The sequence below is a fragment of the Arabidopsis thaliana genome, chromosome 5 (genome assembly GCF_000001735.4).
Source record: "Arabidopsis thaliana chromosome 5, partial sequence".
Lineage (NCBI taxonomy): Eukaryota > Viridiplantae > Streptophyta > Magnoliopsida > Brassicales > Brassicaceae > Arabidopsis > Arabidopsis thaliana.
Window position 1 is genome coordinate 10765648 of NC_003076.8, and position 27905 is coordinate 10793552.

General features: G+C 39.1%; 4 protein-coding genes and 3 pseudogenes across 7 annotated transcripts; 5 read left to right on the top strand and 2 right to left on the bottom strand.

Moving 5' to 3' along the window:
- On the top strand, positions 1-4830 carry AT5G28715 (annotated as a pseudogene; the record flags this gene model as incomplete). The annotated part of the gene is made up of 1 exon: positions 1-4830.
- Positions 4831-10483: 5653 nt separating this feature from the next.
- AT5G28720 (uncharacterized protein) lies at positions 10484-11305 on the top strand (the record flags this gene model as incomplete). Its single annotated transcript, NM_122755.2, has 2 exons — positions 10484-10533; positions 11014-11305. 2 exons carry the CDS (start codon positions 10484-10486, stop codon positions 11303-11305), a joined length of 342 nt encoding a protein of 113 aa, NP_198224.2.
- Positions 11306-13355: 2050 nt separating this feature from the next.
- AT5G28730 (nuclease) lies at positions 13356-14571 on the top strand (the record flags this gene model as incomplete). The annotated part of the gene is made up of 4 exons (NM_122756.1): positions 13356-13398; positions 13480-13841; positions 13916-14191; positions 14362-14571. 4 exons carry the CDS (start codon positions 13356-13358, stop codon positions 14569-14571), a joined length of 891 nt encoding a protein of 296 aa, NP_198225.1.
- A 284-nt stretch (positions 14572-14855) lies between these two features.
- AT5G28740 (Tetratricopeptide repeat (TPR)-like superfamily protein) lies at positions 14856-18349 on the top strand. Its single transcript, NM_122757.4, has 4 exons — positions 14856-15018; positions 15116-16977; positions 17139-17591; positions 17676-18349. Exons 2-4 carry the CDS (start codon positions 15127-15129, stop codon positions 18123-18125), a joined length of 2754 nt encoding a protein of 917 aa, NP_198226.1. The 5' UTR covers positions 14856-15018; positions 15116-15126; the 3' UTR covers positions 18126-18349.
- On the bottom strand, positions 18327-20081 carry AT5G28750 (Bacterial sec-independent translocation protein mttA/Hcf106). The gene is made up of 2 exons (NM_122758.4): positions 19722-20081; positions 18327-18629 (listed from the first exon to the last, which is right to left on the bottom strand). Exons 1-2 carry the CDS (start codon positions 20028-20030, stop codon positions 18495-18497), a joined length of 444 nt encoding a protein of 147 aa, NP_198227.1. The 5' UTR covers positions 20031-20081; the 3' UTR covers positions 18327-18494.
- Positions 20082-20660: 579 nt separating this feature from the next.
- AT5G28760 lies at positions 20661-23302 on the top strand (annotated as a pseudogene; the record flags this gene model as incomplete). Its single annotated transcript has 8 exons — positions 20661-20819; positions 21141-21421; positions 21511-21806; positions 21897-22120; positions 22500-22745; positions 22829-23064; positions 23107-23138; positions 23214-23302.
- Positions 23303-25392: 2090 nt separating this feature from the next.
- Positions 25393-27867, bottom strand: AT5G28765 (annotated as a pseudogene; the record flags this gene model as incomplete). The annotated part of the gene is made up of 1 exon: positions 25393-27867.
- Between the last annotated feature and the right edge of the window lie 38 nt (positions 27868-27905).

Sequence of the window (27905 nt, forward strand, 5' to 3'; positions counted from 1 at the left end):
ATGGTTAGAGGAGCTGGAGTTCGTGGTCGTGGTCGTGGTCGCGGTAGGGAACAATTCCTCGAGGGTACCGGCGAGAGTGATGGTCACAGTGCCACAGTTGAGCAGAGTGTGGGTTCGCAGCCTGAGTTTGTGGAGCCCGGGGTTAGGAACGGTCTTGGTGCCGATATAGCTGGTGCAGCCGGAGTGGGGGCTGGTGGAGCTGGTGTCGGTACCGGTGTGCATGCCGTTGGTGCTGAGGGCCCAGGAGTGATGGGTGCCGCAGCCGGAGGAGCCCAGATTCCAGAGGTTGGTTTGGCGGGCCTGTTGAGGCAGTTGTTGGAGCGGTTACCAGGTGTGGTACCAGTGGAGGCTCCAGTTGCGCCACGAGTGGCGGAGGTGCAGCAGCGGGCTGCGGTTGCTGAGGAGGTTCCATCTTATTTGAGGATGATGGAGCAGTTGCAGAGGATTGGCACCGGGTATTTTTCTGGTGGTACTAGTCCTGAGGAGGCCGACAGTTGGAGGTCGCGGGTTGAGCGGAACTTCGGTTCGAGCAGATGCCCGGCGGAGTATCGGGTAGATCTAGCAGTGCATTTTCTAGAGGGTGATGCACATTTGTGGTGGCGGAGTGTTACTGCCAGGAGGAGGCAGGCGGATATGTCTTGGACAGATTTCGTGGCTGAGTTTAATGCCAAGTACTTTGCGCAGGAGGCGCTCGACCGTATGGAGGCGCTTTTTCTTGAGCTGACACAGGGTGAGCGGTCTGTTCGGGAGTATGACCAGGAGTTTAACCGACTCTTGGTGTATGCGGGTCGGGGCATGGAGGATGACCAGGCCCAGATGAGGAGGTTCTTGAGGGGACTTTGACCGGATTTGAGGGTGCGGTGTAGAGTGTCGCAGTACGCCACGAAGGCGGCACTGGTGGAGACGGCTGCTGAGGTAGAGGAGGACCTTCAGAGGCAGGAGGTGGGAGTGAGTCCAGCGGTACAACCGAAGAAGACTCAGCAGCAGGTGGCACCTAGCAAGGGCAGCAAGCCTGCGCAGGGGCAGAAGAGGAAGTGGGATCATCCTTCCAGAGCTGGACAGGGTGGTCGTGCAGGATGTTTTTCTTGTGGGAGCCTTGACCACAAGGTGGCGGATTGCACGCAGCGAGCTGAGACGAGGGAGTGCTACCACTGCAGGGAGAGGGGACATCTCAGGCCGAATTGTCCTAAGCTGCAGCGGATGGCAGTGACAGTGGTACAGCCGGCGGTGCAGCACGGAGCGCAGGTGCAGCAGGGAGTGCAGCAGTTGGCACATATTGCAGCGGCACCGCAGGGTTACACTACGCGTGAGATAGGCGGTACCAGCAACAGAGCGATTACTGGTATGATTTCTGAGACTCAGACTTTGTGAATTATTTTTGTTGTTTTGGATATCATTGTTTTGTGATGAATGTTAGGGTTCTTAGCACATGAGGTTTGTGTAGAGACCTTATTAGTGGGCGGTGTAGAGGCCCATGTGTTGTTTGACTCTGGAGCATCGCATTGCTTCATTACCCCGGAGAGTGCCTCGCGCGGCAACATCCGTGGGGATCCTGGTGAGCAGCTTGGAGCCGTCAAGGTTGCTGGAGGGCAGTTTCTAGCGGTTCTGGAGAGAGCGAAGGGTGTGGATATTCAGATTGCAGGGGAGTCAATGCCAGCACATTTGATTATCAGCCCTGTAGAGTTGTATGATGTTATTTTGGGAATGGATTGGTTGGATCATTACAGAGTACATCTTGACTGCCACCATGGGAGAGTTTCTTTTGAGCGGCCAGAGGGAAGGTTGGTTTATCAGGGAGTGAGACCTACCTCAGGGAGTCTCGTCATCTCAGCAGTGCAGGCAGAGAAAATGATCGAGAAGGGATGCGAGGCTTACCTGGTGATGATATCTATGCCGGAGTCTGTGGGGCAGGTAGCAGTGAGCTCGGGTTATTCAGGAGTTCGAGGATGTGTTTCAATCGTTGCAGGAATTACCACCATCACGGTCTGATCCTTTCACGATTGAGTTGGAACCAGGGACAGCGCCGTTGTCTAAGGCACCCTACAGGATGGTTCCTGTAGAGATGGCAGAGCTAAAGAAGCAGCTAGAGGATTTGTTGGGTAAGGGATTCATTCGTCTGAATACTTCACCTTGGAGAACGTCGGTGTTATTTGTGAAGAAGAAGGACGGGAGTTTCCGCTTATGTATTGACTACCGGGAGTTGAACCGGGTCACTGTGAAGAACAAGTACCCTTTGCCAAGGATCGATGAGTTGTTGGATCAGTTGAGGGGTGCTACTTGTTTCTCCAAAATCGATTTGACGTCGGGTTATCACCAGATCCCGATAGCGGAGGCAGATGTTCGCAAGACTGCTTTCAGGACGAGATATGGACATTTTGAGTTCGTGGTGATGCCTTTCGGGTTGACTAATGCACCTGCAGCGTTCATGAGGTTGATGAACAGCGTGTTCCAGGAGTTTTTGGATGAGTTTGTGATCATCTTTATTGATGACATTCTGGTGTATTCTAAGAGTCCTGAGGAGCATGATGTACATCTGAGGAGAGTGATGGAGAAGCTGCGGGAGGAGAAGTTGTTCGCTAAATTGAGTAAGTGCAGTTTCTGGCAGAGAAAGATGGGTTTTCTGGGTCACATTGTTTCTGTAGAGGGAGTTTCAGTGGATCCAGAGAAGATTGAGGCTATCAGAGATTGGCCTAGACCGACGAATGCCACTGAGATCAGGAGTTTTCTTGGGTTGGCAGGGTATTACAGGAGGTTCGTCAAGGGGTTTGCGAGTATGGCACAACCGATGACTAAGCTGACGGGGAAGGATGTTCCTTTTGTGTGGTCACCGGAGTGCGAGGAGGGTTTCGTGAGCCTGTTGACGAGTACACCAGTGTTAGCATTGCCAGAGCATGGAGAGCCTTACATGGTGTATACTGATGCCTCGGGAGTTGGTTTGGGTTGTGTTCTAATGCAGCGTGGGAAGGTTATTGCCTATGCATCACGGCAGTTGAGGAAGCATGAGGGCAACTATCCTACTCACGATTTGGAGATGGCTGCAGTAATCTTTGCCTTGAAAATTTGGAGGTCTTATCTTTATGGCGGGAAAGTGCAGGTGTTCACGGATCATAAGAGTTTGAAGTATATCTTCACTCAGCCAGAGCTGAACTTGAGGCAGAGGCGCTGGATGGAGTTGGTGGCTGATTATGATCTGGAGATAGCTTACCATCCTAGTAAGGCTAATATGGTTGCAGACGCGTTGAGCTGTAAGCTCGTGGGCGCGGCTCCAGGGCAGAGTGTTGAGGCCTTGGTGAGTGAGATTGGTGCTTTGCGGTTGTGTGCTGTGGCACGAGAGCCATTGGGATTGGAAGCTGTGGATCGAGCAGATCTTCTGACTAGAGTTCGGTTGGCTCAGGAGAAGGATGAGGGGTTGATTGCGGCTTCTAAGGCAGAGGGCTCTGAGTATCAGTTTGCAGCTAATGGGACTATCCTTGTGCATGGGCGAGTTTGTGTGCCTAAGGATGAGGAGTTGCGACGGGAGATCTTGAGTGAGGCTCATGCGAGCATGTTTTCCATTCATCCAGGAGCGACTAAGATGTACCGAGACCTCAAGCGGTACTATCAGTGGGTCGGGATGAAGAGGGATGTAGCTAATTGGGTTGCAGAGTGCGATGTTTGCCAGTTAGTTAAGGCTGAGCATCAGGTGCCAGGTAGCATGTTGCAGAGTTTACCCATTCCTGACTGGAAGTGGGATTTTATCACGATGGATTTTGTGGTTGGGTTGCCTGTGTCGCGAACCAAAGATGCTATTTGGGTGATCGTGGACCGTCTGACTAAGTCAGCATATTTTCTGGCCATCAGAAAAACCGATGGAGCGACGGTGTTGGCTAAGAAATATGTGAGCGAGATCGTGAAGTTGCATGGAGTACCTGTGAGTATTGTGTCAGACAGGGATTTCAAGTTTACTTCTGCATTTTGGAGAGCCTTTCAGGCAGAGATGGATACTAAGGTGCAGATGAGCACGGCTTATCATCCACAGACAGATGGGCAATCTGAGAGGACTATTCAGACGCTTGAGGATATGTTGCGGATGTGTGTCTTGGATTGGGGAGGTCATTGGGCGGATCACTTGAGTCTGGTAGAGTTTGCTTATAACAATAGCTATCAGGCGAGTATTGGGATGGCTCCTTTTGAAGCGTTGTACGGGAGGCCATGCAGGACACCGTTATGCTGGACCCAAGTGGGGAGAGGAGCATATATGGTGCAGATTATGTTCAGGAGACCACGGAGAGGATCCGGGTTCTTAAGCTGAACATGAAGGAAGCTCAGGATCGACATCGGAGTTATGCTGACAAGAGGAAGAGAGAGCTCGAGTTTGAGGTTGGGGACGGAGTGTATCTTAAGATGGCCATGTTGCGAGGTCCGAACAGGTCTATCTCAGAGATTAAGTTGAGTCCGAGGTACATAGGTCCGTTCAGGATTGTTGAGAGGGTGGGACCAGTGGCATACAGGTTAGAGTTGCCTGATGTTATGCGTGCGTTTCGCAAGGTCTTTCATGTGTCGATGCTGAGGAAGTGTCTTCACAAGGATGATGAGGTGTTGGCTAAGATTCCAGAGGATCTTCAGCCCAACATGACTTTGGAGGCGAGACTAGTGAGGGTTCTCGAGAGGAGGATCAAGGAACTTCGGCGGAAGAAGATTCCTTTGATCAAAGTCCTGTGGGACTGCGATGGTGTGACAGAGGAGACTTGGGAGCCAGAGGCGAGGATGAAGGCAAGGTTCAAGAAGTGGTTCGAGAAGCAGGTTGCAGCATGAGTTTGCCTTTCCTTGGTTTCCAGTTTCAGTGTTGTTGAGTTTTTGAGCTTTTGAGTTGTTGTTCTTATTTCTTTTTCATTTGTATTTTCGTTTGGAGTTGTAACGATCATGACAGTTGATGATTAATAAGATGAGTATTTTTTTTTCTTGGATTTGACTTGAGTTGTCTTATTTAAGAATATGTTATGCGGTTTCCAAAAATGGAAAGTTTCCTAGAAAGGACTTGTTTATTTTTGGAAAGTTTGAGTAAACAACCTAAGAGAAACGTGTGTTTACGAGATGGCCGGGAGTTGGTCATAAGGATATTCTCGAGGGGATATGATGGATGGTGAGGCATAGAGGTGTCTTACGCGAATCCATGAGAGAGTCTGGAGATATGCTCGGAAGCGTTTAGTATTGTTGCTCGAGGGACATGAAGGTCCCAACGACTCGTGAGGAGCGGGGTATGCTCCTGAGGTACCGGTAACTCGAGGGACATGGTGTCTTTAGAGTACGAGGGGTACGGTGGCTTCGGGTGATGATCCGAGAGCACGCTTTAGAAGGACGACCCGAGAGCGAGTTTTGTGGTATTATTTTCTCCAAGTGTCGTAACTCGATGACTTTGTGGCTGAGAGTGAGCCGACACAACTCAGGGTTTGACTTTGAGTGGGGAAGATAATATGTGTGATACCCGAGATACCGTAGCCGAGGCCTGAGAGTGACGGTTTATGCTCGAAGATTGCGGTCTGAGAGTGGATAGTGAGTTGTGAGCAACAATGACTAGTAAATCGTGAGTATATCGACTGGATAGAGAGACCTAGAGGGGGTCTGGTTGGAGGGAGTGCGGACTGTAGTGATGGTTGCACGGAGTTCCTCAGAGTGGAAGGGTGAAGCTAGATTCGAGGACGAATCTATGTTAGTGGGGGAGAATTGTAACGCCCGTGAACCGGAAAATCGGTTAGGGTTTGTTTTTAAATCATCCGGTTTAATTGGTTGGGTTAATTGGAAACCGTAGAGTGTGCCTATAAAAGAAGAAAACTCGAAATTAGGGCTTTGGTTAGCCACTTTTCGTTTTATAAAGGAGAAAAAGAGAGAAAAGGAGAAGGAGCAGAATCGTTAGGGTTTGGGATAAATCAGTTTCGTCATATCAAATCGTGGTAAAAGGGTTTTGGTAGAGTTATTCCCAAGTCCTTTATCGTTATTCTACAGTTTACAGAATTGAATTTGGATTAAAATTGGTTGAGTTATTCGCAGTTTCGTGAGACACGTTTTCTCAGACGCGAATTAGGACCAGCGGAGATTGAAACTGATATCGTGGTCTCGTCTGTTTTCCGATCGGCACGAGATTTTGTGGGCAGCTTTGTGACGTCTGCGGCTAGGATTTCACCGTAGCGATTGAATAGTTAACGGTTAGTTTGTATTTTAGTGTTTCGTCTTTGAGACTGCTTGTTTCTGGTTTTTCCTGTCCAGTTTGCTTCAGGGTTGCTTTTGGTGTGGACTTGTTGTAGGACGTTTCTGGACTGTTTCAGACGCAAGGAGAGTCTCTCCTGGGTTTAATTGCTATTAGAATCAATTTGTTAAGGTGAGTGCGTGACCATGAGCTTATCTGAGCGATTGGGTTGTGTGTTTGTTTTGTGTGATGATATGTAGGTGTGGTGAATGTGTTTTGGGTGAATTGTTCAATGACTGGTTTGTTGTATTGTATTCGTGATTATACCTTTTTATTTGCTTGTGTGTATAGCTCGTAGATGGGAGGATCGCTTCACTAAGTATTTATGATAATACTTACGCATCTCATTGTGTTGTTGATACAGGTAAAGATAAAGTGTGATCGTGGAATCATGGCAAGGAAGAGAGGATGATCTAGGAACTCGTTTGTTTTATGTTTGGTGTTTTTGGTTATTGGAACCCGGTTAGGATTGTCAGTTATTCTTGGTTTTGTTGATCGATTTATTTATTTATTCATAAAATAGTATTTCTGACTTGCGGTTTAATTATTATGTTATTGGTTGGTTTAATTAGATATTTATGGGAATATTTAATTATATTTTTTTTTTTAAATGGGTCGGGTTGTTTCAATTTGAAAACTAATGCTTTGTAAATACATCATTTCTAAAATTAATCATAACAAGTCTTACTTTTTCTTTTCTAACTATGATCTATATCTTTATCCTTTTTTTTATTGTATTTATTTTTTTATTTTGTAATATCTTCTTCATCTTCATAATTTGCACAAAAAAAAAGTTAGGGATGAAAAACAAACCTGAGCTCCAAGCTAATGCAGAGTAGAAAAAGATCGTGCCATTTTGTTTTTTTGATTGTTTGTTCTTCAAGTACATACCTTATAAGGATTTCTTTATATATTAGAACCCCTAACACTTAAATAGGTAAAAAAGAAGGTTGGTATATCACGTTTTTTTTGTTGCTGATTATCATTTCATTTTTTTTATTTATTTAAAAAAAAAAGCACCTCAAACACTCCACACAACATGTAGTTTTACTGTTCAAGGCATTTCAATCTTCTTTCTTCACAAAATTTGACTCTCTTATACAATAAGTATGAATTTTCTTTTCTTATTATTTAATTGGACTGTCTTTTTGTACCACCTTTTATTAGATGAATGGTAACAAAACCACAGTTGACCCACACTGCGGCGGTTGAGCCATCCTAAATTCCACTCACCATTCACAACCTATATAGTAATGCAAACGTATATGTCCACATCAGTCCACGTATAAAAACGCACAACATCAGCTATATATGTATATCTACGTATAAATAACACAATGCAGAATTTTATTATCATGTTCTTATAATTGAAATTACAAACAAAGCTAAAGTAGTTTACCTTACAATTAGAGAAAACTTGGGTAATAATGTGGAATTAAAGAATTATGTGTTTGGAGTTTTTTTTTTTTTTGACAGCGGAGTTAAATCGATTTGTTTATATAATATGACAAATATGAAGTGATAAACTTTAGAACATTTTTTGATAATATCATGTTAGATTTTAATATTTAAAATATATAAATTGTCTTTATCTTAAAATAGTTAAAAATAATAATTAAGATTTTAAATTAAGTTTTTTTTCCAAAAATTCGTATTTAATTTTAGTTTATTAAAAATACAGATTCTGTTTTAAATCTAGACAGAATTGTCATTTAAGATATTTAAAATTGTATTTAATTAAAAATAGGGTAGAGTGTCTTTTTCAAACAGAAACTCAAAAATAGGACAATTTTCAAAATCACCCTTTATTCAATTGGTTTATAGATTTTGGTTAAACTCAAATTAACATTGGTTTAGAGATTTAACTTGGTTTGATTTAATTTTACAAAAATTGATGGGTTTAAATGGATAAACCATTGACTCATTACAACCCAACTCATTTCATTCATAAAACCATTTGACCCAATAACTCATTTGATCAATCAACCCATTTGAGTCAAAAATTTCAACCCATCAGAGTTCATGAATTGAATTAAGTTAAGATGAGTTGACCCATGAATCTTAACCTATTCTGACACCCCTATAATCAATAATCTTTCTAAAATTAATTACAAATAGAATACATTTATTGAGTTTAAAAAAAACATTTTTTTTTTTGATGTAGTAAAAATATTAAAATTGAACTCTATAAAGAATTAATATATATTGAAAAAATAATACTAGAGCCATATTATACTAAATATTTTACATATAATATATATGTTTATATTGGTAAATTTATATAATTATTAATATATAATATTGATGGGACTATATTTTATATATGATTTTTGAAAAAGTTATTATTTTATTAATTCATCGATTAATATTATTTTTTATAGTAGTTTCAATTTAAAACTAGAATAATTTATTAATTTATAAGTTTTTACCGTACATATACATATGGCTCTGACTGGTAGTGTTTGATAGAAGAAAAAAAAGAGTAATAATAAAAAAAAATCTTCTTAAATACATTGACTTGTCACCAGTCAGATAGAAAACACAAAACAGTAAAAAGGAGAAAAAAAAATTCCAATACGTAAATCGAACTCATATCATTCTTCTAACTAGGCCTGGGTTTACGGCAAACACCGTTCAAACCGAACTGATCAAACCGAAACATTCGGTTATCGGCGCTGACATTTAAGAAAGGAGTAAACCGGTCGGCAAACTTAATTTGAGATTTCGGTTAACGGTTCGGTACGGTTCGGCAGACACTAACCGATCGGTTTATTCGGTTTAAAGGGGAACACATATAAAAGCCAAAAAACCCTAGATCTAAGTCATTATTCTCCCTTCAAAAAAAAAAAAAAAAGGCTACTCTTCTTCTTCTCAAGATTTTTTTCCCCTCTTTCCTGTTTCTTCCTCTTCTTTGACCTTCTCCCTCTTCTCCCGTCTGTTTTCTTCGATCATTTCTTATTATATTCTTCTCCACCGCCGCGACATCGATTCTCCTTGATTCTCCCTTGCGTCGATCCACCTTTTCTCTACGCCGTTTTCACTCTCCGGTGTCGTCAACACTTCTTAACTCCATTCCCGTCTTTACAAATTTTAGTTCATCAAATCCGAATGAGTTGTTTGGCTTCATGAATCACGGCTTGGACTGCTTTTTCAACTCTCAAGCTTTTCTCATCCACGATCTCCTCTACAATCTTAATTTCTCAAGTGGACCTTGATTAATGATTTGATTTAGGTCCAAAAATAATACTTTTGGGTTTTCTATTTTGTACTTTTAAGCCTATAATAAATTTTGGTTACCCTAATAAAACCCGAATAACCCGGAATAAATTTAATTCGGTTAAAGTTCGGAATCAATTTTAAAGCTTAGAACCGACCCAAATAACCCGTGTACCGACCGACCCGAACCGAGATTTATTTCGGTGAGATTCGGTGAAATTTTTTGTAAACCGAATTTTCCCAAAACCGATTAACCCGACATGACCGAACTCCAAGGCCTACTTCTAACCAAATACAAGTGGTACATTATCATCTAGATTAATGACACATTTTCCAATGCAATATAATCAATTTTAATCATTTATATGAAACAAGTGGGGAGAGAAAACGTGATTTTATTTTGCTATATAGAGGAATGATTTCTTCTATAGTTTATACAATCAACACAATCAACCAAATTTTCTATCCCTACAAAACAATAAGCTCTAGAAGTATTTTTTGTTTTCGTAATTTTTTTTCAATCTAATATTTCATTCCAAGAATTAGCATAACTCAATCTTGAAGGTATTTTTTAATTCCTGTATATCACATGTATTATTAATTTAAATTTATGGTATATTTAATATCTACAATTTCTTTTAACTAGTTGTTTTTCTAGCATTAAATTAAGGAGTTTTTTGTTATAATATTAGTACTTATTTTGAATGAGTCAGATTATATATTTTGTAAAGGTTAATTTAGTTTTATATAATTATTAATTTTATTGGTGTTATATATATTTTTATATATTAAAAACGTTCGATGCAAACAAAAATGAAATGGAAAACTAGTTTGGCTAGAATATTTTTCGATGGTTTATAGTTTAAGTAGTATAATTTCTATAGTATGGAAACATTCAAATAATTTTGAAGTATAATTTGTTTAAGTAATGGATTTACATCTTAATAATTTTATGATATATTATGAAGATGACTGGCAGGTCAGATAATACACGTAGTAGAGGTTGTCGTGGAACTATCGGTAGAGGACGATCGATTCGTGAAAATGCTGGTGAAGGAACATCGAGTAGAGGTGCAAGCAATACAAGATGCAATGTATGTTTATTAAAGTTTTGTGTATACTATTTTATAGTTTTACCTACATATTATTTTTAAAATATAATTGTGATTGTTTAAAATTTGAAAATGTGGTTAGCATAAATGGACGCCTGGAACAACTTAAATTTTTCTAGAGCTTGTAATCGCTGAATTAGAAGCGGAAGACTATACGATTAGGATACCATTAGCTGCTGGTAAACGGAGAATCGAAGAAACATTTGTTGAACTAACTGGTGATTCGGTTAAATGGGACCCTGAGATGAAAAGCAAATTTAACTATTTGAAAAAATAGTGGTTTTTCAACAACATATTATCTAAGGGTAGTGGTACACATGTTGAATTATCGGGGCAGATCATAATAGAACCGTCATGGTGGGACAATCGATGCACGATAATAATATAATTTTAATTATGTTTAACATATAGTTTCTTGTAAACATGTTAATCGCATACTCATAAATCATATTTATTTTACAGGAATTTGGTGAAACCAACAAAAATATATATAACTGTGCTACAAAATAAGCCTCTTCCTTTCAAAGATTTACTAGATGTTATACATAGCAAACATGATCTTGAGCAAGATTTTCGCTATTCACCCCACACACTTGGAGTTCAGCTTGATCTCGAACAAGAACCATATGATGATGATGGTGTGCCAGCAGATGACATAGAAGAACATGGTCAAACAGCACCTCCCTTTGAGAATTCTAATCTAAGAGCATATGATGATGATTTACCACGACTCTCTCGGTCAACTGATAGTTAGTTTTTTTTTAGCTTAACTATGTGCTGAAGTGTGGTGTGTTCAGTTCAATTCCCCTTAAACACTAACATGTCGATGCAGCTATAGGGGGTGTCAATCCAGTCCACTGTTATTGCTAGCAATCAAGATGTGTATAGAAACAACTAAGTCAAGCCAGATTATAATGATGGTGGGTTTCTAGTAACAATCCTAAATCAAGATCCGAATAACAGAAATGAGAACTTAAGAGCCCTACTCGATCATTGGGTCGAGTAGAACCAACATGCAACAAATTTACGAACTAAAATGCAATAAAAGGTGACACAGATAACAGGTGAATAAAAGTGCAATCAAGGGGTGAATACAAATAAATCTAAGAAGAATAGAAGTCCTAAGGATGATTCATTGATAAGGGCAACTCTAGGGTTCATCAGGTGGCTAACATGCGAAAAGCAGATACCCTAGACGATAGATTCAAAAATCGGGTCAATCCACTCTCGGGACAGAGACCCTCATAACTCTACCACTTCCTAATCTCAACTCTCGTTGATGAAACATAGCAGAACAGGGTTTAAGCAACAATCTACAAAATTCAATAAGCAGTCTAAACATCCAATCTCTTGGGCTAGAATCTACAAATCTCTGGAATTCGTAGATCAGGCATCCATTTGAACGTCTTTTCGACGTTGGATACCTATGGTCGAATTTCCACATTAGCCAGCAAAAACCGCATGGGGGCTAACGAATACAGAAGGAATCTAACCTAATCTTAACCACCAGACTAACTTAGAGATTACCGTAATCTAATCCATTCTCAACAACCCTAATTACTACTCAAGCAACATACTCAAGAACATAAACCCAGAAATTACTAAAATCATATCAAAATGTAGATCTAAACAAGATAAACAACTTTGCTCAAAGAACTAAATGCAAAAACGAAATAGATTAAGAGTAATTAAGGTTTCAAGATTCTAAAACACAAAGAAAAACTAAGAGATAAAAGCTTGGTCCTTTGGACAAATCCCAAAGTGACCTATTTATACTAATGTCTCAAAAACCCTAGATTCACTAGAAGACAAGAGACTTGAGGCGGTTTGGATAGATGTTCGATCTTGGAGATCGAGTAAAGAGGGTGCTGCAAAGTCTGCGCATTTGCCTCCATGCTCCAAGTGATCAATTGGTCGAGTAAATGCTTCTTCCTCTCCTATCTGTATGCTCAGATGTCTGGTTGAGTGGGGAATGAGGAGGATCAGAAGACGCTTTGAACGATCAACAAGTCTTGTAGAGTAGGTTGCCCTTGATCAAGTAAACTGGTCGAGTAGAGGATCGAGTAAGGGGTCGAGTAGAGTATGTTGCCTCGTCTATAGCTACCTGGATCGAGTAAAGGGGTCGAGTGAATTGCTCTGCTGCTTCCCTCTTGGTTTGATAGAGTAGAGGGTCGAGTAGATTTCCTTGTGAGCTCCTTCTGCACCTGAAAACACACCAAAACATGCAATATATATGTAAGATGATCCTAAATGCCTAAGTGTGCAAAATAAGCTAAATGTGATGCAAAATGATATGATACAATGAGTGATCACTAAGCTAAATGATGATAAATACATGCCTAAAATGAGTAAAATACAGTGTTATCATCAACTATAGAGACAACTCGACATGCTCCACACACAACGCATGGGACGGCTTCACGTGCTCAAAATACTTCGACACGACGTACTCATATGAGAAGAGCAAATTTTGAGGCACGAATTGATGGAAGCTTTCAACGTACGGAAGAATCTCGTAGTGAGATTGATGACTCTCCTACGTCTGTAGGTTCTAGTTCTGCTAATGCTCCGGAAATGATAAACTTTTTTAATAGGCCAAGTGAAAAAGATGGGAAGAAGTAGTGATTATTTGTATTAAAAAATTTTAAATAAGAATTAAGTTTTTCTCTCATGTATATTTTATATGTTCATTAAAATATTTTCATCAATGTCTAATACAAATTTACTTGAAATATCAGGAACGAATTGTCGAGTTGCGTTCATTTGGAATCGAGAATCTTGACGACGAAGAGATTGCAGAGTTAATGTTACTAGAAGAAGAAGCGAATATGGAAGAATGCATAGCTCGTATGTTGCAATATTACACGAGATGATTTTACAAACAACCTATGACATCATATGGGGGAAGAGGATGGCTAATTGTTCGAGATCAAATTTACAGTAATGAAGTTTCATGTCAGACACTTATCCGAATGAGTTCAGAGGCATTCACACAGTTATGTGAAATATTACATGGGAAGTATGGTTTACAAAGCTCGACGAACATAAGCCTCGACGAGAGTGTTGCAATCTTTCTAATCATTTGTGCCTCAAATGATACACAACGTGATATTGCATTAAGGTTTGGACATGCCCAAGAGACAATTTGGCGAAAGTTTCATGATGTGCTTAAAGCAATGGAACGATTGGCTGTAGAGTATATACGCCCAAGAAAAGTCGAAGAACTTAGAGCTATCTCTAATCGTTTGCAAGATGATACAAGATATTGGCCATTTTTAATGGATTTATTGGTGCACTTGATGGAACACATGTACCTGTTATGGTGACACCAAGGCGAGAAGGTCTTCGATTTATAAACTGAAAGGGAATTGCAAGCTTCAATGTTCTAGCTATATGCGATCTTGACATGCTTTTCACATATTGTTTTGTCGGGATGGCAGGATCTACCCATGATGCACGTGTCCTTTCGGCTGCGATAAGTGATGATCCACTATTTCATGTACCTCCAGATAGTAAGTATTATCTTGTAGATTCTGGATATGCTAATAAACGTGGATATTTAGCTCCATACCGAAGAGAACATAGAGAGGCACAAGATATCATCTCCAATAATTTTTTAACGGTGAACCTCTTCGAAACAGTAAAGAAATGTATAATAGGTGGCATGTGTCATTACGTTCTGTTATTGAACGAACGTTCGGCTTATGGAAAAAAAAATGGAGGGTCCTAAATGAATTTCCGAGATATGATATTACTACAAAAAGAAGTGTTACATTCGCTACAATGGATCTGCATAATTTTATTCGTCAGCATAATATTAAAGACTATGATTTTGACAATGTTGATTCTGAGAATAATGTTGTACAAGCTCCACATGATGCGACAGATGAGCAAGATAACAATGATGGTATTGAAATTGAAGAATCATCAGAGGCAGAAATGTATATGCGGATAGTTCGTGATCAAATTGCTGAACACATATGGTCAGTAAAAGGATATGGATCTCGACGTTGTCGATAAAATTTATATTATATTTATCATAAATTTTTTTTATATTTAATTGAATAATGGAATCTTTAAAATTGAAACACATAATAATTCTATAATTTTAATTTAATTTTTAAAATAATTTGAATTTTATTTATAAATTTAAAATAATAACCTAATTAAAACGTTTAACAATTCTTCTCGATCAGTCTTATTAACCACCAGTCAAATAAAAACAACTAATTTTCTCTTTTCTTCTCAATTCTTCTTACACTCACCAATCTCTATCAGAGAGGGTAATTTCGTAATATTATAATATAAATAAACTTATAACAACACTTACCTCAAATCAAATCACTATCGTGTCTTCTCTTTTCCCCAACCCTAAAAAAACGTTCACGCCGGAGAAACAAACCCTTCACCGTCTTCTTCGCCGTTCTTCACCATATCGCCGGCGATTAGTCCCTCACATTCTCACAGGTAAAGCTTCTCATTCTAATCAAATCCTTCTCCACTCCCTTCAGATTCGCTTAAACAAGCTCTCAAATCCCTAATCCTTTTCGTTTCTCCATTCTAGATCTAAACTATATGGCGATTTCCAAAGATCTCTATCCTTCTCAAGAGGATCTACTCTATGAGGAAGAGCTTCTTCGAAACCAATTCAGCTTAAAGCTATGGTGGAGATACCTAATCGCAAAAGCTGAATCTCCTTTTAAGAAACGCTTCATCATCTACGAGAGAGCTTTAAAAGCACTTCCTGGAAGCTATAAACTGTGGTACGCTTATCTTAGAGAACGACTCGATATCGTTAGGAATTTGCCTGTTACTCATCCACAGTACGATTCTCTCAACAATACTTTTGAGAGAGGTCTTGTTACTATGCATAAGATGCCTAGGATTTGGGTTATGTATCTTCAGACTCTTACGGTTCAGCAATTGATTACTCGGACTCGGCGAACTTTCGACCGTGCGCTTTGTGCTTTACCTGTTACTCAACATGATAGGATTTGGGAACCGTATCTTGTGTTTGTGAGTCAAAATGGGATTCCTATTGAGACTTCACTTAGGGTTTATAGAAGGTATCTTATGTATGATCCTAGTCATATTGAGGAGTTTATTGAGTTTCTTGTCAAGTCTGAGCGTTGGCAAGAATCTGCAGAGAGATTAGCTTCTGTGTTGAATGATGATAAGTTTTATTCTATTAAAGGGAAGACTAAGCATAAACTGTGGTTGGAGTTGTGTGAGCTTCTTGTGCATCATGCTAATGTGATTTCGGGTCTTAATGTTGATGCTATTATAAGAGGAGGTATTAGGAAGTTTACGGATGAAGTTGGAATGCTGTGGACTTCTCTTGCGGATTATTACATTAGGAAGAATTTGTTGGAGAAAGCTAGGGATATTTATGAGGAGGGTATGATGAAGGTAGTAACTGTAAGGGATTTTAGTGTGATATTTGACGTTTATTCACGGTTCGAGGAGAGTACGGTCGCGAAGAAGATGGAGATGATGAGTTCAAGTGATGAAGAAGATGAGAATGAAGAGAATGGCGTAGAGGATGATGAAGAGGATGTTCGCCTTAATTTTAATCTGTCGGTGAAAGAGTTGCAGAGGAAGATACTGAATGGGTTTTGGTTGAATGATGATAATGATGTTGATCTGAGATTGGCTCGTTTGGAAGAACTGATGAACAGAAGACCTGCACTGGCAAACAGTGTGCTCCTTAGGCAGAATCCTCACAATGTTGAGCAATGGCATCGTAGAGTCAAAATATTTGAGGGAAACGCAGCAAAGCAGATTCTCACATACACAGAAGCAGTGAGGACTGTTGATCCTATGAAAGCAGTTGGGAAGCCTCACACCTTGTGGGTTGCTTTTGCCAAGTTGTATGAAAACCACAAAGACCTGGTCAATACTAGAGTGATTTTTGACAAAGCAGTCCAGGTAAACTACAAAACCGTAGATCATCTCGCCAGTGTGTGGTGTGAGTGGGCTGAGATGGAGCTGAGACACAAGAATTTCAAAGGAGCATTAGAGCTGATGAGGCGTGCTACAGCTGTACCGACAGTAGAAGTCAGACGGAGAGTTGCTGCTGATGGCAATGAACCAGTCCAGATGAAGCTGCATAGATCCTTGAGGCTTTGGTCCTTTTATGTTGATCTGGAAGAAAGTCTGGGGACGTTAGAATCGACAAGAGCTGTCTATGAGAAAATATTGGATTTGAGAATAGCTACACCTCAAATTATAATGAATTATGCTTTTCTTCTTGAGGAAAATAAGTACTTTGAAGATGCGTTCAAGGTGTATGAAAGAGGTGTCAAGATATTCAAGTATCCTCATGTGAAAGACATTTGGGTAACCTATCTTACAAAGTTTGTCAAGAGATACGGGAAGACAAAGCTGGAGCGGGCAAGAGAGTTGTTTGAGCATGCTGTTTCAATGGTAAGCTCATCTGTCCTTTTACCCATACTTTTGTGCTGTCTGATTACAGATCCGATGAAACTAGCACCGAAGTTGACTAATTGGCCAGTGGCTTAGAGAACTTGTTTATTGATGTGATAATATTGAAATGTGATCTAACTTGTTTTTTGTCTCTCTTGCAGGCCCCATCTGATGCTGTCAGGACGTTATACCTTCAGTATGCTAAGCTAGAAGAGGATTATGGTCTGGCTAAACGAGCCATGAAGGTTTATGAGGAAGCCACCAAAAAAGTTCCAGAAGGTCAGAAGCTTGAGATGTACGAGATATACATTTCCCGAGCAGCGGAGATATTTGGTGTTCCCAGAACAAGGGAAATATATGAACAAGCAATTGAATCTGGGCTTCCACATAAGGATGTGAAGATCATGTGCATAAAATTTGCTGAGCTGGAGAGAAGCTTGGGAGAGATTGATCGTGCTCGTGCACTCTATAAGTATTCCTCCCAGTTTGCAGATCCAAGGTCCGACCCTGAATTCTGGAACAAATGGCATGAGTTCGAGGTCCAGCACGGGAACGAAGATACCTACAGAGAAATGCTCCGTATCAAGCGAAGTGTTTCCGCAAGCTATAGTCAGGTCTGCATCAGTTTCTCTTCTTTCAATTTTTTGTCATTTGTTTTTGGAGTCGAAATCTGACTATATTGATCTTTTTTGTTTCAGACTCATTTCATTCTACCAGAGAACATGATGCAAAAGGACAAGCTGCTTGATGTGGAAGACGCAAAAGGCGAGCTGAAGAGAGCCGGTTTACCTGAAGACGAAATGGCGGCTCTGGAGAGGCAGCTTTTGTCTACAACTACCCCCACAGAGCCAGCAAAAGATGGCGGGAGAAGAGTTGGGTTTGTAAGCGCAGGAGTCATCTCACAGTCCGGTGAGAATGAGGGGAAACCAGTGACAGGGAATGGAGAAGACATCGAGCTTCCCGATGAAAGTGATGATGAGTCTGATGGAGATGACCATGTGGAGATCTCTCAGAAAGAAGTCCCTGCCGCTGTTTTTGGAGGACTTGCTAGAAAGAGAGACGAAGACGGCGAAGAAGCTGGAGAAGACGGTGCTGCCCAGAAATTGGGTGCACTTGAGAGGATCAAGAGACAGAAGCTTAATCAGTGAACAAGCGAGTCGTAGACAATTAGTCTTGTGCTTAGTGATTCTGGAACCAAACTTCATTGTAATACCCAGAAACGTGAAACTTAGAGAAAAATTTTGTATTCTGTTTTGTTTTATAATTCGACACTTTGTTTACATAAGAGTTCTCTGTATTTCTTTGGTCTTTGGTCTTAACTAGAGTTAATTTGTTTGTGCAAGTTCTTTGCTTCTTCTACTCGAAAGAGCCTTCTAGATTCATCAAACACAAATTAATTTATACTTTTCATTGGAAGGCTATTTTGTTTCCTCCAGACAATAATATTTGATCTAAACTCTTCATGACATAAAATTGTTGTAGCTACAAGGAAAAGCAAACACTGAAGTCTCTCATCTTCATACATTCTCCTTTGAGCTTGAAGAAACCTCAGTTTTTTTCTCCTCTTCTTTGTTACTCGTTGCTACCTGAGATGATTCTGCAACAGACTCTTCGGGTTCTGTCTTAAGCTCAGACTCGAACTCTTTTGCAGCCTGCGTTATACCAAACCATACAAAGCTTCATCAATACAAGTAAAACGATAATAGGAACACAGAAAAACATACAACAAACAGACAACCATGAGAGCCATAACAATAACCAGAAGTTTTCTCGGAGCTAATATCACTCCAATAATAAAATCACGAGCTACCTCTGTGATCGGTTTTTGAATAGAGATTGCATTGCCAGATTAACCTAACATAACAACATGCTTGGTCTATACTATATAGCAAAATTTTATTATTGATTTAACATAACATAACATAACAACAAGCTTGATCGACATTTCATGAATGAACTTACTGTTACAAGCAAATAAAATGTTTTATTCTTGATCTATATACTCTATAAGGTAAAGTTGTCCCCACTCAGTAACTAATCTTTCTGAGTGTTCTTATCAGTTCCTCACAAATCCACAAAAAGTATACACATTCATTTTACATCAATCCCAACTACAACTAACAAGCTATTCACATGAATTGAATAAATTTCCCCGTTTGAGCTAACATAACATGCTTTGATTTATAATACACAGCAAAGTTATCAATGAAACTTAATGTTTACAAGCAAATGAATGATTTATTCTTCATCTACGGTCATACAGCAAAGTTATATAAACCACTCAGTTTCCAAGTTTTTCTTAGTATTCTTATCAATTCCTTACAAATCTAAACATAAACTCATAGAAAAACTAAGCACCTGAAACATGAAGTTTCCTCATTTTGACCTTTTACATCAATTCCAACAACAATCAACAAGCTATTCACATGACTTGGCATAAGAAGATTATCACATCCATATTCTATCAAATTTGTTATGATCCTATACAGCAAAGTTTACAAGCAGATGTTCTATATAGCAAAGTTATATAACCACTCAATTCCACACAAATCCAAACATAACTAAGCATCTGAAACAGAAAGGTCCCAAAATCACATTTCTTCTTACCACAAGAATCTCCAGAATTGCACAATTTTTTGAAACTTGTTATCAATTCCTCACAAATCCAGACACAACTCATACAATAACAAAGCAGAACTCAAAGAATTTCATAAAGATCCCAACAAAATTTCTATGTAGCAAACCTGTTGAAAGCTCTTGACGGTTTTGCCAATACTCTTGCCAATCTCAGGAAGTTTCTTAGGTCCAAAAAGCAACGCAGCGACGCCAGCAATCACAGCAAGCTCAGGCACACCGAGACCAAACAAAGCATTACAAGTCAGTGGCTTTCTCGTTGGTTCTTGTCGGATTCTGCGTCCAATCGCTACCAGAGAACGAGTGTTTGGTCGGGTCGTGACTGTGAAGCAATTGGAGAAGAAGGAAGAGCGAGATGATGAGAGGAGAGGTAGAGATACTGGTGGTGGAGAAGATAGAGTCGCAACAGATGTCGCCATTGCTGCTACTTTTTTTTTTTTTTCTGGTTCTAAATGTTATCTGTGTTTTCTTTTTCTTGGTTTTACCCAATATAATCCATTAAATAAAATAATATTTGTTTTAGGCTTTTAGCTGGGTTTCAAATGAAAAATTGATATTCTGTCACATTTATCTAATATAGTTTTCATTTAATTTTATATAAAAACTCATAATAAATTATTAAAAAATCTTATGCCTTTAAAAAATTTACAAGATCCAACCGCAAATCTGCGGATAGGACTGGATCCAACCTAGTTCTAATGGGCTTTCCCCTAAAACCGAATTATTTACCCTAATTATTAATATGAACTTCCGTCATTTTCGAAATCCTAAACTGACGAACGACGATTTCGATCGAAATCCTTTCTCGCCGAGCAAATCTCCATCGCCATCGCCGAATCTTTCCAAATCTCCATCGCCGGATCTCTCTCCTCTCTGCTTCTTCACCACCCGCCGTTACAATCCGCCGTTACCGCCGCCGTTCCAAATCTCCATCGCCGAATTTTTCCTATTGTTTGTAAGTACCGAATCAGCGTTTTGTTTTGAATGTGAACCCTAATTTCTTTTGTAATCAAAATTTGGTTTTCCGGTTGTTGTTTTGCAAGGGAATTATGGTTTGTGCAAAGTTAGTGGATCCTTCAAGTTCGAGTGAGAGTGAAGATGAGAAGATTCGTGATGACATGATCCGTGAAGCTGATGTGAACCGAAAAGAAATGGAAGAAGAAGTCGTGAAGAAGAGGAAGAGGAAAAAAGAGTGGAAGAAGAAAACCGTGACGAAGAGCATCAGGGAAACCTAAACGAACGGGAAGAAGAAAAATATGAGGTATATACAAATATCTGAAAATTTTGTCTGAATATTGAAATTAGTGTATAGGGACAACTAGAAAACAATTAGTACAACTTTATAGTATAGGTTTGTGTGATTAGTGCATGGATTTATACGTTAACGTGATCCATCATATATTGGTTTGCATTACAAAATTTTATTATGAGAAAAGTTGATAATGTTGGGCTGAGATAACTAGTACAAGTAGTACAACAAAATATTAAGTTTATGTTTGTGTATGAATTTTTATGAAATTGATGATGAGGAACAACCAATGCAACCACAAAGGATGTTCTTTGGTCCAAGTGAATACCAGAAGATGTGTAAGGTAGGGACGAGATGTATTGTGCATCATACAGTGAAGTATTTGGAGGAGTTTGAAGAAGATTTGTCATGGTTCAAAGCGCATTCACAGTTTAGGCATGTATTCCACATGCCTAAGGAAAAAAACCACATGACTCAAGGCATGTGTATGCTTTTGCTGCGCACGGCACAGACAGAGATGGATAGAGAGTGCTGGTTTGTGGTGAATGGAGTGCCTATTAGGTAGTCCATTAAAGAGCATGCGCTCTTAAGTGGTTTTGAGTGTCATGAGTACAACCAATGCAACCACAAGGGATGTTCTTTGGTCCAAGTGAATACCAGAAGACGTGTAAGGTATGGACGAGATGTACTGTGCATCAGACAGTGAATTATATGGAGGAGTTTGAAGAAGATTTGCCATGGTTCAAGGTGCATGCACAATTTAGGCATGTATTCCACATGCCTAAGGAGAAAAACCACATAACTCAAGGCATGTGGATGCTTTTGCTGCGCACGGCACGGACAGAGATGGATAGAGAGTGCTGGTTTGTGGTGAATAGAGTGCCTATTAGGTACTCTATTAAAGAGCATGCCCTCTTAAATGGTTTTGAGTGTCATGAGTACTCCAGTGAGTTGTAGCCCAATATGATCAGCAAGGATGAAGAATTAAAGTTTGCATAAAAGATGTTTAAAAATATATTTGGGATTAAAATCATAGATGTTGGAAAGAAGCTGAATGAGATGAAGGATTGTGGAGAAAGAGAGAAGGTGGATAGAAAGAAGTTGGATATCTTGCTATTTTTATGCAAGGTGATTGTTGCGAAGTCAAAGGATGATGGTAATATTGATCGTTTCTTACAGAAAATTGTTGATGATGTGCATGCATGCGAGACATTTCCTTGGGGTCGTTTCACATTTGATGGGTGCATGGAAGGGATTAAGGTGATAATGAACAACATGAAAGGAAAAGCAAAAGTGCAAACATGTTTCCCGGATTTATTCTTCCTTTAGAGGTAACAATTTATAGTATTCTTTGATTCTCATGCATTATTAGACTTAACCTAAAATTGATGTGATTTTTACATTGAATGTGTAGATTTTGGCATTTGAGGCTATCCCACAGTTGGGACAAAATTTAGAGAACCTGTAAGGTTCGAGAATGAGTGTCGAAGAATGTGTAAGAGTAAATTCTGTAGTAGTGTCATGAACATTGGAAGAGATAAACGATGTGCTTGAAAGTGTAAAGGTAAGGTTGTGAATTATAAGTTATTATATGATTATGAGCTTGAATATAATTATTTTAATGTTTGAATTTTTATAGGATATCTCTAGCATCGTAGAATATGATGTTGTTGATGAGAAAATAGGTTTTATTGATCTGGTTGTTGATAGTTGGAGAACCCGTCTAATCAAAGAGAAGAAGAAAATCTGGTGGAAAGACATGTTTGACCATGATGTGCGTTCTCGAAGCGACCAGCAAATGGAGGAGCAACATATCTCAGAGAATGTTCCTCATGTTCTGGACATTAGCTCTTTAAAAGAAGCAATTGATGCAGACTTTAAACGAGTATGGAGATGTTGAGAGAACACAATCAGAGGCTTCTAACCATTGAAAGGAGACAAGATGGTGAGAATGTGCCACCATTTCAGGAGAAAGTGAATGTTGATGTGAATGTGGAGAAAGATGTTGGTGAGAATGTGCCACCATTTGAGGAGAATGATGTTGGTGATAATGTGCCACCATATGAGGAGAATGTGAATGTGGAGAAGGATGTTGGTGAGAATGTCCCACCATTTGAGGAGAACGTGAATGTGGATGATATGACTGAGGGTGTAGAGACTGAGGGTGTTGAGACTAAGGGTGTTGAAACTGAGGATGTTGGCAAGTGTAGTGGAAACATGCACTGACTTGGTTCTTTTTGTTGGAGGAGCATCAAAAGGTATGTTGGCAAGTGTAAAGGTTTTGTCAATCTTTGATCGTGTTTAATATTTGATGTGTGTTGGTTACAATGGTTCTGATTTACTGTTGAACAAGGTACAAATGATGAGACTGAAGCGACTGAAGGCGATGATGTGACGCCGAAAAAGGAAAACAAGAAGAAAGAGAAGAAGAGGAAAGGGTAGTGCAACGATCAGAATAATGAGAAGAAGAGAAGAGATGAGGATGGCAAAAAACGTGATAAAAACGTAAAGTAAACCCATCGAGCCATCTCAAGCCACTTTATACCGCTGAGAGGATGCGAGGCACTAAGGGGCATGTTTATGTTTGGGGAAAAATGTACTGAACAAGTACAAATGACTACATCACCAATACAATTGACTTCAAAACAAGTACAAATGACTTCAAAACTTATTTTTGAAAAAGGAATTCAACATAGTTTCAAATTTTAACATACTTGTTACAAAAGGAAATACAATCGATAGAAAATGATTCAATTCCCATTTTACTTCTTTCCAAGTGCATCCATCAGCTGTACGATCTCTACATCTTTCTTGTCCAAGCGGTCCTTGAGCTTCTCAATTTCAGCACAAAATTGGTGAATGGCTCCACGATTACTATCACCTCCAAATTTTAATGCGTTTTGGATCAATTGCATGTGATCGCCAAGTCGTTTGTCAATGCAAAAGCACTACTCGTGAACTGCGAGATCCCACCACTTGTCTATGTGATCTTGACCACTCATTGGACATTTGAGAAATGTCTTCTTTTGATTGTCAATGATACGCTCTTCAAGGTCAAGATGTTTGCCACAAAAACAGTTTGTGGGAACACCATATTCACCATTGTACTTGCAAAGATCATCAAATTCAGGTCGTTCCTCTGATGAAGAAGGTGACGAATAACTAAGCGGCATTATTTGCTGTAGCCAGACACATGAAATCAAAAGGAGATAAAATCCAAAATCCAAACCCTAAATCTATAAGAAAATCCAAAATCCAAACTCTAGAGATTATCAAACTATCATAAACGGCAACCCTAATTCCATTTCAAACCATAATTCGATGCAAAAGGGGAAAAAATCAAACCCATAATTCCATTTCAAACCCTAAACCCAAACCATAATTAATCAAATTAAAACCCGAAACTTACCTCTGGTGCTTAAATGGATGTCAGAGAATTTGGATCCGGCAGCGGATGCGGAATATTCGGTGGCGTAGGCGGAGGTTTGTCGGGAGTGTTCTTCGGCCGATAAAGAGAGAAGTTAACAAAATGAAAGAAAAAGAGAGAAGAAAGAGAGAGAAGAAAGAAAGAGAGAAGAAAGAGAGAATCGAAATACAGAAATACAAAAGGAAAAATAAAAGGAAATACAAAAGAAAATACAGAAATAAAAGAGTTATTACCAAAAACGTGGAATGCGTGGAAAACGTGTTGTGGGCCCCAACAAAAGACTAGTTGTCCCATAAGTTATTTAGTTGTCCGCTTGTCAACATATTTCTACTTATTCGAAGTTTTAGTATTTAGACATATGATATAATATATTATAAGTCAACATATTATAAGTTAATAAATGTCCTTAACTTATAGTTGGACATATGATATAATATATTTAATAATAAGATATAATATTTTAGTTATTTAATTCTTATGAATTCGTGCGTTTCGTCTTGTTCATGCCAAGTTTGTCCAACATGATATAATGCATACCATATAATGGAAGAAGTGTTTTCTGAATTGATGTGTATAATATCTTTAAATTTTTTTGAAAATTAGTATAAGTGATTAATAAATGTTCCAAAACATGTATGACTGATTCTTCTTTAGAAAAACAATTCCCTTAAAACAGAAACAAATGATTCTAAAACAAGTACAAGTACATAAATTCCCTTAGCACCAGTGGCGGACCCATTAAAAGAGAAGGTGGGTTAGTTGACACAAGTTAAAACTATAAATTCAATTTAATGCATCAAATATGTCAAAGAGAAAGTAGCTCGGTTGGTAAATTTTGTGTCATTGACACCTCATAACCCGAGTTCAAACCTCCTCCATGTCACTTATTAGTAATTTTTTTACTTTTTATATGTTCAAAAAACAATATATGAACCAGGTAAAAATGTTTTCTGGGTCCGCCACTGCTTAGCACAAGTATAACACAAAATACACTAGTACAGACGGTACAAATACACGGTAAAGACATAACAACATAACACAAAATTACAAAGTACTTAAAATCAAGACATAATACATCAAAGCAAAATACACATTAAATTCGGGAATCAGACTCTCGGGTTGCAACAACGCATTGATATTAATCCCAAGCTGAAACTTATTATTAGTGTTCTTTCGACGACGTTCTCCGATTGATGGAAACTGGGTTTCTTGATTTCTCCCCGGTTTAATTGTGTTTTCCGGCGGTAAGACGCACAATTGTTTTATCTCATTTAGAATAATCCAAACTGATGAATGCGAGACTAAATCGATGGTTCTGTGGTATGCCATTATCCACGTATTCATATGGTAATCATGCGAAGTTAGGTCTTCCATTTCGATACTCTCTGTTCTCCATTTGGTCTCCATAAAGTTTTGGGCAGCGGTAATCGTATGTACACACGGATACTTGTCTACATCAAAACGTCCGCAAGAACAAGTTTTCCTTAGCAAGTTTACTGAATAAGACATACCACCTTCTCCAATAACGATGTATTGACGTTCGAAACTGTTAAACTCGGTCACCATCATCGTTTTCGCAATTGGGCATAAGGTGTGAATTTCATTCTCCACAAGGCACAAGACCCCTTGTTTCAGATTATTTAGATGACTCCTTCCTATGTCTGTTAACCCATTCTGAATTTTTTTCAATTATCACATCAAGCATAGGTAAAAGGAAGTATTTTCTTGCACGCCTAAATGTATTGTTCAATGATTCACACGCATTGCTCGTGTCTATGTTGTACTTCTCCCCTTCAAAATAGCATCTCGCCCAATTTTTCAAAGGAGCCCATTCATACAAATACACTCCGAGATTAGGAAATCTTCTCCTAAATTTAGCATACTCTCTACTGAACTTAAACTGAGTATAAACATGTGCGGATGCGCTGAATTTAGCCACCGCTTCTTCATTCTCATTTTTCACCTTTACTTTCACGTTTTGAGACAAATGTCAAACACAATAGCCATGTCTCGCGTTTGGAAACACCTGCATAACTAACTTGATGATGCTTTGATGTCTATTTCTCATAAAAACCAAACTTGGTTCATCCGGTATAATGGTTTTCAGCTTGTTAAAAAACCAGGACCAACTCGCATCGTTCTCCCTATCAATTACAGTAAACACAATGATATAATTGTGATGATTAGGATCTTGGGCTGTTGTGAAAACTAGCTGACCGCCGTAAACGGTCTTAAGAAAAGTCGCATCCACAATAACAATCTTCCTCTTAGCTTTAAACCCTTCAATGGAAGCAAGCACCCAAAGCAACGAATAAGTACTTGAACTTTTGTTGTGCATCCACTTCCACATATGATATTGTCCTAGGATTCACCTCCTACTTTAACATGTACAGATAAGAGTACAAGTCAATGTAGCTTTTTTCAGGACTACCACGCACATCACTAATGTGTTGTTTTTTTCCTTTCCATGCGGTAGCATACGAACAATGCAAACCCATTCTTCCCCAAACAATACTCATTATGCTTTTAGGTGGTGGAGTTTGAAACTCACCTGAATAATCCTCATGCAAAACAGACACAATTAATCGTGGTGTGCCGGTATGTTTACAATTGCTTGAACTCTTATCAGCCCGCTTGCATATATGCATCTTCCTGTGAACTCTAACACTGAAAGAATTTGAGCTCTTTACTTTTGCAAGTCGTAAATACCATTTACAACCTGTTGTTGTAGATTGTCGGCATCGTAACAAGAGTTGCTTTGACTTTATAGTTGCGGTCGCAAAACAATACTTATTTGCAGCTTTGTTAACCAAATCTTGCATTGCCTCCTTAGAAACAAATTTTTGATGTATTTCAATCCCCGTCCCATCTTTCCATTCCTCAACACTCTCACTTTCTGACTACTGTGACTTCTTTCACCAGCACATGAAAGCTCATAATACTCAATTCTACCATCCACACCATTATCCTCTTCACTATCCATCCGGCTATCCACATGCTCCCTATTGTCAATAACTGCATTCTCCATAGCCTCTTCTACACTATTAGCCTCTTCAAAAATTCGGCTATCCGCATTCTCCATAGCCTCTTCTACACAATTAGTCTCTTCAATAATCGGTTCATCATTCACCCCATTACCTCCTACAATTTCTCCTCCAAAAATCGTAACTACTCCACCATTATCCACATCAAATGCATTCAACTCCTCATAATTAACACCAACTGAACTTCTTCCCTCTACCCTTGAAATTTGTTCCACCCTCTCAGATTCTTTATTTACTACCTCCACGTGCAAAGCTGGTCTAATTCCCTTAGCATTCACTACCATTAGATACCCTAAAAAGTCATCATCATCTACAATAGATGTCTCTCTCTGAGATGTGCATAGAATGTAACTCAATTTCACCTTCCTTGAAGTTTCATCTATTGCAATCTTCTTGCATATATTTTCTACTAACAACGAGTATGTTATCTTTGACGTCTTTAACAATATACCGCTTAAAGAATTGTTTAAAATCCACTCATGCTCTTCTGAATAGTACCCATAGTCAAATTGTATGAATGTGTGCTTGTTCTTCATCGCCCCCTGTAATTACAAATAAATTATTTAAACACAAA

Excerpts from the sequence above, each read along its gene's own strand:
- AT5G28740 (NM_122757.4), top strand. The coding sequence starts at position 15,127 with ATGGCGATTTCCAAAGATCTCTATCCTTCTCAAGAGGATCTACTCTAT. Across the intron at positions 16,978-17,138 it reads TTGAGCATGCTGTTTCAATG|GCCCCATCTGATGCTGTCAG; the intron begins GTAAGCTCATCT and ends TCTCTCTTGCAG. Across the intron at positions 17,592-17,675 it reads TTTCCGCAAGCTATAGTCAG|ACTCATTTCATTCTACCAGA; the intron begins GTCTGCATCAGT and ends TTTTTGTTTCAG.
- AT5G28750 (NM_122758.4), bottom strand. The coding sequence starts at position 20,030 with ATGGCGACATCTGTTGCGACTCTATCTTCTCCACCACCAGTATCTCTA. Across the intron at positions 18,630-19,721 it reads CCGTCAAGAGCTTTCAACAG|GCTGCAAAAGAGTTCGAGTC; the intron begins GTTTGCTACATA and ends GGTATAACGCAG.